The following is a 12,138-nucleotide window of genomic DNA, read 5'->3' on the forward strand; positions in this document are numbered from 1 at the left end:
GATCTGTATAACCAGGAACGTGGTGGTCCAGGTGTGTTGAAGCAGTAGGCGTTCTCTTGCTCGGGCTGTAAAGAACTGTAGGAGAAAGATCCTATCATTTCCCCAGGCTTATTGGCTACCTTGGTCAAATTTTGAAGCTTAACAAATTATAATACTCTGAAAGGTATTCAAGGATTTAAAAGTCTGGCGTAGGCTGCACAGGATACTCTCCGTGATTTTGGCTTATAATTAGAGTATTGATTATCAGTTTTTACCTTGTTCCTCTTAGCCTCACCTCCCTTTTGGAAAGTAAAGCATTGACGTGCGTATCAGCTAATGTGATTCACTTCCTGAGGAAGGAAGTTGGGGTTATCCACATGCCACAGCACCTGTGTCTAAGTACATACAGGAACAATTTTAACAGCTTTTCCGAACTGTAAATAGAGTGGCAAGTCTATGTTGTGGAAAACTCTGTAGTAATTGCCAGTTCTTATTTCTTAGCCAAGGGCCCACGTCTGTCCCAATGAGGGCGTTAGCTGTTGGGCTAACTGTGTATTACAGAATGATCGTCTCGTACAGAGTTAGATCATCTGGTGTTCATACAAGGTGAATATGTCTTCAGTGACTGCATCTCTCAGCTTCCTTTGGCTTGCCTGCAGGAATGATTGGTAGTAATGCTGCCCGGCCCACCATGCCGTCTGGGGAATGGGCACCACAGAGTTCTGCTGTGAGAGTCACCTGTGCCGCCACCACCAGTGCCATGAACCGGCCAATCCAAGGAGGTATGATTCGGAACCCAACAGCCAGCATCCCCATGAGACCCAACAGCCAGCCCGGCCAAAGGCAGATGCTTCAGTCTCAGGTCATGAATATAGGTAAGGTAGTTCCAGTGCTCTTTGCTTTTAATTTTTAAGCTCTCTTAGAAGAGAGTAACAGCTTTCAAGACATGCTCTTAACTTGCAGTTAAGGTAATGCCTCCATGTCAAACTGTCATAAGTGGGATTTAGCTGGAACTCTGTATAGAATCATAGAATCTCAAAAGTTTTCCAGTTACATAAGAGAACCAACTACTTTTACGATGTTTTTATTTTCATTAAATTATCTAATTTCAACTTTTGGGGAGAGTTAATTAGAGTGTCACACTATAAATGTTATGTATATGATATTTTAAAGCAGTATTTCAATGATACAGCAGTGGTTCCTAACTTTGGATGATCATCAGAATCATCTCAGGACCTTAAAATTCAGACTCCTGGGCCACTACCCTAGACTGTTGAACCAGACTCTCCCAGGTCCTCACTGAAGGTGCAGGGTCTCACAGAACATCTCACAAAATGTGAGGATCACTAGAATTCTATTCAGGTACAGTTCACATGTTATTAAAATTAATGATCTGACACATTGTGTGATACCATTTATATGAAACGTCCAAAATAGGCAAATCCATAGAGAGAGAGAGTAGATTTGTGGTTGTCTAGGGCTGAGGGTCTGGGGGGAAGTGGGGAGCGGCTCCCAATGGTCGTGGGGTTTCTTTTTGGGGGAATGAAAGTGTCCTAAACTTGATTGTCGTGATGGTTGTACAACTCTGCGAATATACTAAAACCCACTGAATCGTACACTTTAAATGGGTGAATTGTGTGGTGTGTGAATTATATCTCAATAAAGCCATTATTTTAAAAAATTAATGGTCTATACAACTCATACTCGAGATTCTTTTCTTAATCACTGACATATTAACCTTCATCTTATCTTGTACATTAGCATAATTCAGATAAGTTAATGTTTATGTACTTTTTCATATACTTAGATATTGCCCAATGAATAAGAGCTAAATCATTAATGGAAAAATGCCAGGAGTGTTCTGACGTGATAATTCAGAATTCTCATCCTACCTCTGGCGTCAGTTTTCTTCCCTGGTTATTTAATTGCTCAGCACATTTTGGCTTATTGTTTCTGAGAGATAGCATTCATATTGCCTTTCTACAGAGAACATACTTAAGTTAATGAGTGGTTCCCAAACATAAATTCATGTAATTTGAGACTTCCATGAAAAATGCCAAAAATGACCAGATTTCCATGCAAAATTAAACTGGGAAATTTTTAAAATATTGATTCATTCATTTAAAAATCATAATAATAGGGGCCAGCCTGGTGGCATATTGGTTAAGTTCGCGCACTCCACTTCAGCTGCCTGGAGTTCACAGGTTTGGTTCCTGAGCGCGGACCTACACACCTCTTATTGAGCCATGCTGTGGCAGGCGTCCCACATAAAACAGAGAAAGATGGACACAGATGTTAGCCCAGGGCCAGTCTTCCTCAGCAAAAACAGGAGGATTGGCAACAGACGTTAGCTCCGGGCTAATCTTCCTCACCAAAAGAAAAGCCAGGAACTCAACAGAAAATTATCTATTGTAGTGGAAGGCAGATCTACAGATAATGATAACGATAAAATCATTAAAAAGCTCATATTGTCCATTAGCTTTAAACTTCTAAAGGAACTTCTAAGAAAGAGCACATCTGAGTTGTCTGAGCCTCCTGTCTGTTCTGCCCTTACTCCAGCAGAAGAGCTAACTGAAGGACAGTTAGTAACAGTTCAGGAGCGAGTAGTCTGGACCAGTGCTTCTCAAAAGTGTCGTCTGGGACCCTGGCGCCCTTTCAGGGGGTCTGCAAGGCCAAAACTATTTTTGTAATAATACTAAGACACGTTTGCCCTCTTTGCTCTCATTCTCTCACAGTGTACAATGAAGTTCTAGGAGTTACATGCTATATGATACCGAGAGTAGATGAATGTGGAAGCAGATAAGAGATTTTGGCTCTCTGCTATCAGTCTAGACATTAAAGTGATTTGCAGAAATATAAAACAATGCCAATAAAAGATTTTTTTCATTCTTCATTAAAAAATCTTGTTTATGTTAACATATAGTGGATTTACTATGATGCTTTTTAAATAAGTAATTATTTAATTAATATCAAAAATTCTGTCTCGTTATTTTCACCTAATTATTATTGCTTCTGTCTTTTTTTAAAATTTATTTATTTATTTATTTATTTATTTATTTTTTGTGAGGAAGATCAGCCCTGAGCTAACATCCATTGCCAATCCTCCTCCTTTTTTTTTTTCCCCCAAAGCCCCAGTAGATAGTTGTATGTCATAGTTGCACATCCTTCTAGTTGCTGTATGTGGGACGCGGCCTCAGCATGGCCGGAGAAGCAGTGCGTCAGTGCGCGCCCGGGATCCGAACCCAGGCCGCCAGTAGCGGAGCACGCGCACTTAACCGCTAAGCCACTGGGCCGGCCCTATTGCTTCTGTCTTTTTCCTTTTCTGTGAACCGGATCTTTCACTCATATTACATAGTAGAAATAGATACTTCCTTGATTACAAGTTGTAAGACTTTTGGATGTTTTTCTTCTCCTTTTTTAGGGCCGTCTGAATTAGAGATGAACATGGGGGGACCTCAGTACAGCCAACAACAAGCTCCTCCAAATCAGACCGCCCCGTGGCCTGACAGCATCCTGCCTATAGACCAGGCATCCTTTGCCAGCCAGAACAGGTGAGTCCCGGGCACCCAGGAGATCCAAGAGAGCAGTGGTTCATGAGTTCTGGAAGTTATTTAGACCTATGTCAGAAGTGAATCTTTTCCTTTTGAATAGTTGGTGCCTGATCAGTTTTCATATATTCAAACTATGTTGTCTGCTCAATTGGGGGGGTATAGGGGAGGGGGAAATCAAAAAATCAGTCAGATCTAGGGCATGTCTTTAAAGAAGTGACGATTTAGTTGGAAAATAAAATATATATACTAATAACTGTAATATGAGGTAGTTTGCACTGTAAATGCCGTAAGAGAAATAAACCATATTTCAAGAGATCATCCAATTGGGGTGATTGGGGAAGGCTTCAGCGTCTTGAAGAAAAGGTATAATTTCAGGAGGCAGAGATGGCAAAAGCCAGTCTGTCTGGCAAAAGCAGCATAATCAGAGGCCTGGATCTTACAGAAGCAACACAATATGTTTAGGGAAACAGAAAGTAGTCTAGTTTTATGTTAAATATATTTTACAACATTTGAAAAAGGTAATTATCAGAAGATTTGGCTAGAAGAGTAGATTAGTAATAGAATAGATTTATAGAGTGTCTCCAATACGAAACTCAGAAGAATTCAGCCTTTTTTCTTAAGCCATTGAAAACATTTTTTGAAAAAGGGAGTGGTGTATGATCAAGTTTGAGTTTTCGGTTCTAATTACCAGTCTAATCATTTTTGTTTCTTTGTAGATGATCTTTTCTTTCTAATTGCTTGTGAAATATTCTTTGTATTTGCTGCATTGTAGTTTCACTGCAGTGTATCTAGATGTGGATTTATTTATTTATACTGCTTGGTATTGGGTATATGTTGTGCTTTTGTTAATCTGTGGATTCATGTTTTTCATCACTGGAAAATTTTTAGCCCTTATCTCTTTATATACTGCCCTTCCTCCATTTTCTCTATTCTTTCTTTCTGGGATTCTGTCTTATCAGAATCCCTTACCTTCTCTTTCCACATTAGATTTTTTTAAGTTCTAGCCTCCATATTTCTTAATCCATGTATTTTCCATCCCCTTGTCTCTTTGGACTACATTCAGGATAATCTATTCATATCTATAGTCTAGTTCACTAATTATCTCTTTAGCTATTAATCCAATTATATTTTTCATTTCTAAAAGTTCTGTTTGGTCATTTTTCACAGTCTCTTATTGTTTGCTTATTTTTGTGATTCCATCTGTTATTTCTTTAAACATTATATTCATCATTATTTTCTAAACTTCTTTATCTAATAATTCAAATATCCTAATTTCTTAGAGTTTGAAATCCAGCGATTGACTCGCACTCATCGTGGTCTATTTCCCTTAGTATTTTGGTAATCTGTTATTGGGAGCTCATAGTTGGTCTTAGTCAATGAAACACCTGGGGTCAAAATTGAGGACACTTTTCTTAAGAGAGAACTTGAGGTGATCTCTGCGGGGGCTCTGCTCCAGGTTCCCTGGCTCAGGCCAGCAGTCTCAGGTTAGCCCTTTTACTTGGCTGTGGCCCAAAGCCCTGGCTCTCCTCTGCTCTATGGATAAAAATGCGCCTGTTGCCAGTGGCTCAGGAGATTCTCAAGTTTCAGCTCGTAGGTATGTTTTGTCTTGTTTTGTGTTGGCCTCTTGGAGAGTTCCGTTATTCCCTGCAAAGCCAACATCACGGTTGTGTGATGATGTGCATCGTCTCACTGGTGTTCAGCAGAGCTCTGGAAGCAGCCGCTGCACAGGTGGGCTTGAGGCCTACGTGCTGGTGCTGCTTGTGCAGTATTGGGTGAGTGAAGAGCCCCAGGCAGGAGTACAGCTAGGGGCCTGAGGAAGAGAGAGTATAGGAACTTGAAGGAGGCAGACAGTGTTTTCCGAGAAGTAAGCTTCTTAGAAAACTTAAACTGGAGGAATTTGGCCTTGAGGCTCATAGGCAAGTAGTTGAGGTTGGGGGCTCCATGAGGCCGAGTGAACATTTTGTCCTTAGGGGATTATTCTAGTCTAAAACTGTAATACTGTTATCAAATTCACAAATGATGAAAGTCAACAGGGTTTCTGATATTTCAGTACATTTCCAGAGCTGCTTACTTGTTTTTTTAAAAAAAACAGATTTCAGAGTAAGTCCTACTGTGAGATGTAATGCTTTTGTTATAGACAGCATTGCACAGCTCAGAATTGCAGTGTGGCGCCCATTTTCCTTTCTGTTTCTTAAGGGAGTAATAAAGGATTCAGCCAGCCCTGGTGGTCTAGTGGTTAAGATTCGGCGCTCTGACCACCACGGCCCAGGTTCGTTCCCAGTCAGGGAACCCGCACCACCCATCTGCCGGTTGTCATACTGTGGGGACTGCATGTTGCCGTGATGCTGAAAGCTATGCCACTGATATTTCAAATACCAGCAGGGTCACCCATGGTGGACAGGTTTCAGAGGATCTTCTAGACTAAACAGACTAGGAAGAAGGACCTGGCCACCCACTTCCAAAAAATCGGCCATGAAAACTCTGTGAATAGCAGCAGAGCATCGTCTGATAGCACCAGATGAGAGGATGGCATAAAAAGACCACGCAGGGTTCCGCTCTGCTGTACACAGGATCGCTAGGAGTTGAAATTTGCTCAGCTGCACTAACAATAAAATAAAAGATTCAATGAAGTTTAAAAAAAACAAAATAGCAGATGAATATGAGCCCAGCAATAGGCTCTGTGAGAAAAAATTGTGAGCTAGTTATTTTACTGAAAAAAAAGATCAGGGAAACTGCTTAATAACTGTTTTAAGGAGATGAAGAAGGAAGGGTGCTGCCAGCTGTATTCCATTCACCTAGGGGAAAACTAGTGTTTTCAAACCCCACTGTGCCTGTGAACCACCTCTGGGGCCTCTTTAAAAGGCGGGTCTGGGTGGGGCCCAGGATTCTGCATTTCTAACAAGGCCCAGGTGATGCCAGGGCCGCCGGTCTTCCCTCCCCCTGCACTTTGAGTAGAAGTGAGGCAACGGACAAAGAAACAGAAGAACCACAGTCAGTCACTGTGGCTCTCACTGCACTGGCTGCAAGGGCGGCATGCAACCCCCATCGCTGGGTTTGCTTGGGAATAGAGCATCGTGGACACGACCACTGTAGTCTTACTTTCTCAGGGTCCTCCAGCTCTTTGAGCCTAATTTCATGGTGTCAGAGAGTGTTCCGCTTTTTCTAAATATATTTATTTGATATGGTAAAACCATTTCCATGGAAACTTGCACATAATAAAAATGTAGTACAATAATTAAATCCAGCACCTGATAGTTGTTTTTGGATGAAATGTCAAAGATTAGTTTCTAGGGAAAACTAAGCCCAAAGTTAGGATTTGCTCTATTGCCCAAACAGATGAGAGTTTTATTAAAACAAAAATGGAAGAATTTCAGAGTTTCTACTGGGTCCAGTTGCAGAGTAAGCTTGTTCAGTTTGCTGTGCAAGTTTCTGTGACTGAGCACTGCCCCTGTTCTCTCGTTGCTTTGGTTACTGTGTGTCGCTTTTCTTTGTGTAAGAACTGTGTGGACAAAGCAAAACATTTTCACCACTTTTAAAGTTATTTCAGTTTTTCCAGCCACTTGTCCCACTTTTTTTATTTTAAATAATTCAGTTTGGAAGAAATTTATGACCAACTTGATGGTAATCTTATTGTCATAGAAATTCAGAAGTGATGGATAACAAAGTTCTAAATACGTCTCTCTTTTGAAATAAAAGAAAAGCAGTGCTTTTTTTTTTTATCCCTTTTATAAGTATCACCATTAATATTTTATACTTTTACTCCCTACCTATTTAGGAATAGGTTTTTTAATGTTTTATGAACCCAGCATTAGTTTATGTACACATTTCAAGAAAACACCTTAGCCTTTAAATCTCTAACATATTCACATACTCATTTATTTATAGCTGAATTTCCATTTTCTGTAGTTCCATTGTGTTCTTTTCCCCTTCATTCATCTGGTATGTACAAGAGATGTTTAAAATATAGCCCAAAATTTATAGATGATTTTTTGAAGATTTCTGCTGGATTTACAAAAGTGATTTTTCTCTTGAAATACAGTAGCTGCCTTTCATAAAAGACTTTCTTTCACATTAAGTTCAAAATTTCTGAGTTAATTTGGTTTTCTGTTGTTTGAAATGCATCTAAGAGTAAAATTTCTTTTGTTGACTTTCTCATCATGTAGTAGCTGCTCCTTTTTTGCAGAATTTTGAAAATTCATGTGAAAAGGGATGGTAATGGTATGGTTTCTCAAACAAGAGCTCAGAATTGACCTCATTCCCCTTCTTATTGCCATCCTTAATGTCCTGCTAGTCCATAAAAAGTGTAGATTTCAAGAAATGAGGTTCCTGTTGATAATGGATCTTTCTTCTGCTAGTTTATTACTTACCATTTTGCACCAGCCTGAGACCTCCGTGTGTTCTTCCCTTTATTCCTCTGAATTTCATCTTTGTCTTAATATTATATTTGCCAGACACCATCTAGATTGTAACTATATTTGTAATTGCCCAGAACATAGGAAAGTAATTTCTTCATTATGTTGGCAGCCATTTATCAAGTTGGGATTGGAAGTCTAGATCAATATTTTTTCTATAAGCCAACCATATTATGATGTTTCTAAGGGAAGTGATAAAACTCATGATATGCCCAAATTTATAACTCCAAGCCCCAGCACCATGTATTTCTCTGGGTATAAGGTATGATATTCTGGCTAGATCAGGAACCTTTTATTTTCATCAACCGGAAACTTACTGAACCTATGCAGTTCCAGTATTGGGCCAACAAAGAGATTTAAGATGTCTTTACTGGGCACAGTCTAAAGTTGATGTTTTTAGCGTACACGCCAATATCAATGCAGCATAGCACAATCCGTGGTTCTAGAGTTGAGAGGAGGGTGAGGGTGATCGAGTGGCCGTGAAGGGGATACATCGGGACCTGACGGAAGGGAGCATCGTAGATGGAGAAGAGGGTGGGAAGTGTGGAGCGATAAGTCATGGCATTATGGTAGTATGCGTGGCATCTTCTGGAAAAAGATCAATTGCACGGGGTGGCTGGGTCTCACAGGGAAGTTGTGGACTTTAAGTTTGGAAAGGTTAGGCTTTACTCAAGTGTGTGTGTCCCTGAATTCCACCACCCCACCGTGTCCCAGGGCCTTGAACATTTTCCTGGGAGAGCTGAAGTAAGAATTTTGAGTCAGCTCAGTAAAGTGTGTTTTGGGAAAAGGAACTTGATGGCATCATATTAGAAGAAGTGGAGGGAGACTAAGCAGGAAAGTGTCTCTAGAGTCCCAGCCTGAGTTGAAGAGCGCCTTGACCAAAGTGGGAAGGCCTGGAGGTGCTGTCTTACTTTTCAATCTGTCATATTTTAGATTCTTTAATTTAAAAAAAAGAAAAGAAAAGCATGTAACAAAATGGGTTATTTTATAATGTAGGAAGTTGTTTAAATGCAAATGAGCATTTGCATTTAGTGTTTTTCTTTGAATGTTTGGCTGTGTCTTCACTAAGGTGGAGCTGTCTTGCAAAGATACAAGACAGCGCCTCCTCTTCCATCTGACACTGGATTTCAGGCGGATGCAAGACTGGGGAGTCTGGGTTCACACAGAACCCATGCAGCCTTGCTCGAGTTGAAAGAGAAAGTGGATTTCACATTAGCCTCTCATCGCTGGAGAGATCTGGGGTGGAGGGCTTGTGGTTGTTTAGGAATGAAGCTTCTGAAGAAACAGAAGTTGAAAATTATGAAGTAAAGTTAGACAAAGAAACTGCTTTAATGCCTCACTTAGCGTCTTTGGGGAGTGAGGTCTCAGGCCTAAGACAAATTGATAAATAGATGACATTGTCTCTTGGCCAACTAGAACTCTTTTGTCATGAAACTTGCCACGTCCAAATGTTGGTCTCTCCTCTTTGGGGAATTTCCTCCTCTCTTTGCTTCCGTGACATGCCCTTCTGTGGTTTTTCTCCTTCTTGTTGCCGCTTCTCTGTATCTGCTGCTTCCTCCCACTCCCTGAGTGCAGCAGTAGTGGAGTGATCTGCTCACCTTTGTGTTTACAGAGTTAATTCTGGGAGAGTATGGCAGGTAGAGGAACCAAAAGGGCAGTGGGCAACTCTTCCTGTGCATGGTGTCTTAACTGGGAACCAAGGCAGTGGTGGGGAGAAGAGGCGGGTGTAGAAGGAGCCCCCAAATGAGAGCCCGGGCCTCTGAGAGTGGTGGCACGTGCCTTCAGCAACACAGGAACCTTGTGTTGTGAATGAACCATGTGGACAGCGTAGCACACCTGCTTGGCTTGTGGTTGTGGGCGTGTGGGCTTGGAGCCAGGGACAGCAGGTGAGGAGTGTCATCGAGGGTACACTTAACTGGGTGATTTTTCTTTACACGTAACTAGGGATCAATGGAGAGCATAGGTCGTTTTCTAATGCACTGTGTTATAACTGTTTGAAATTAATTGTTGGCTTTAATACTCAGCATTTCAGTATTTCAGAATTCCAGGCCAAAGTGGCATAGCAAGCTGTCTTTAGAAAACATGCATATTAAACTGGGTTAGACCAGTAACTTCATCCCTTGATGACTCTATTCTCATTTGCTTAAGCATGAGGTTACTTACCTGAAAACTTTTATTTTCTCCAAAACATCATATAGTAACTCCAAGAGTACAAATTAGACTGTTTTGGTAAAATACAAGTATAATTTCCCTTTTTGGTGTTAAAGTAACTCAGAGGCTCTTTTTAAAAAGCTCCCCCAATTTGTCAATTAGTTTAAAGTACAGAAGTTTTATATGCCATAGAGTTTGGAGTTTAGTGTTATGGTTTTATCACCTATTACCTTATATAACATCAAATAGAATTTGCATATTCATGATCCACTTTTCTTGACTGTCTAATTCAGGAAGGCTAACAGCCACGCTTCTTGAGGGCTTTGATAAATGTTTACAAGTCCTACTATTCGTGACTAAGAAATTTCCTCTCAGTCCAGCCAAGTTTAGTGTAGTGACAGCTGAGTCCAAAAAAATTAATGTAGCTTTCATGGGTCATCATTGCCTCATGTGAAATAAGACTGTGCAATCAATTAGTCTTTCCTTCAGAAGTTCAGAGAGGTCCTTTGATTACTTCAGTGCAAAGTAAATATGTGTATGCTTGAGGAGTCAGCGTAGATTTATGGAGATGCAGCGGTCAGGTGGGCCTTGGAGTCCCAGGTCTGTGTTGGAGTCCCAGCTTTGCAGTGTCTGCCTGTGTGAGCGCCAGCAAATGGTTTAACCTCTCCAAGCCTCAGCTTTGCCAGCTTTAAAGTGGAGAGCAATAAAAATGAACATCAGGCATGAGATGCCTAGATCTGTGTCTGGCCTACGCTGGCCCTGAGCAAAGTGTATCTCTTATTCGGGGTTGTCATTTTGTTCTGTGTCCGGCTGGAACGGTATTTTACTACAAAGACCCTGGAAGTCAACTGATACTTTTGTCTTTAAGAAAAAAAAAAAATGTCCTTTAATCAACTAGCTTTTCCACATGCCCAAGCTGAAGTTTGTCTCTTCACAGGCAGCCGTTTGGCAGCTCTCCAGATGACCTGCTGTGTCCACATCCTGCAGCGGAGTCTCCAAGTGATGAGGGCGCTCTCCTGGACCAGCTCTATCTGGCCTTGCGGAACTTCGATGGCCTGGAGGAGATCGACAGAGCTCTGGGGATACCCGAACTGGTCAGCCAGGTATGCGCAGAGGGAGCTGGGGGGCCGAGCACTCTCATGGGCACGGAGATGTCCACTTTCTTCTGTTTACAGATATTCTGCAGTCCACTTTTTAGAATACTTTTATTATCTCATAACAAGCTAGCTTGTTACTCCTCTCCTTGTTACTCCCACATAAACTTTTGCCCAAGAATGGAAAACACTGAGAATGAGCTTTACATATCGTTTGGGTTACTGAGCTGAAAGGAGACACTCAGGTCCAGCTCACCTCATGACAGGGAGGGAGACGCAAGGAGCAGAGAAACCAAGACTGGAACGTGGCTGCCCCAACGACCTAGAACCTTTTCATCTAAAAATCAGTATCCATGGTCACCATATTCATCTTACGTTTGTGGGCTAGTGATAAAAAGCTATTTGTGTTGAAAGAATACTTTGCATGTAAATTAGCAGAAGTCACTTTAGAGGTAGTTGCCATTCATTAATCATTTTGACCCTTGTGTGGGTTTAGCCCATAATAATTTTGGGGCTACTTAAGCATGAATGGGAATGTAAAGAAATTAACCAATCCCTGTGTCCTTATTCAGCTCTCCTCCTCCTGGCGTAATTAGTTGGTTACTTAACATAATTCTCTGTTTTAAGAGTACTTTATAGCAATAATACAATAAACAACCTAGCATAGTCTTGTGAAATAACATAGTACTTCCTGAATCTGGCCACCCAGTTAAATTCATGTGAAGCAGGCACCTGGTTTACTGCATAAAGAGTGACCCAGGAAAAACCATCACAGTTTCGCTGCTGTCTTCCTCTTCTCTCAGCTTGACTCATCTTTATTTTTTATTGCTAAGAAGAACCTTCCAGTGTCCGATCTGCTTCTTGGACATATGACGTGTCGCAAGGGTCTGTGAGAAGGTGATGCAGAGTCATTGGAGACTTCTCTGAAGCGTTAAAAATAGTCTTGTCATA

General features: G+C 41.1%; 1 protein-coding gene across 17 annotated transcripts in view; it reads left to right on the top strand.

Annotated features, from left to right (window-relative positions):
- Window positions 1–12,138, top strand: part of NCOA2 (nuclear receptor coactivator 2) — a 283,737-nt gene that overhangs the window by 249,721 nt on the left and 21,878 nt on the right. For all 17 annotated transcript variants that reach the window (XM_087420446.1, XM_087420443.1, XM_087420450.1 and 14 more), the window contains 3 exons: window positions 639–854; window positions 3,401–3,530; window positions 11,031–11,196. In XM_087420446.1, the coding sequence (XP_087276572.1) occupies window positions 639–854; window positions 3,401–3,530; window positions 11,031–11,196 (512 nt within the window). The remainder of the gene's footprint in view (window positions 1–638; window positions 855–3,400; window positions 3,531–11,030; window positions 11,197–12,138) is intronic.

This window comes from Ceratotherium simum, chromosome 31 (assembly GCF_057802395.1).
Source record: "Ceratotherium simum simum isolate JZ-2026a chromosome 31, ASM5780239v1, whole genome shotgun sequence".
Classification (NCBI taxonomy): domain Eukaryota; kingdom Metazoa; phylum Chordata; class Mammalia; order Perissodactyla; family Rhinocerotidae; genus Ceratotherium; species Ceratotherium simum.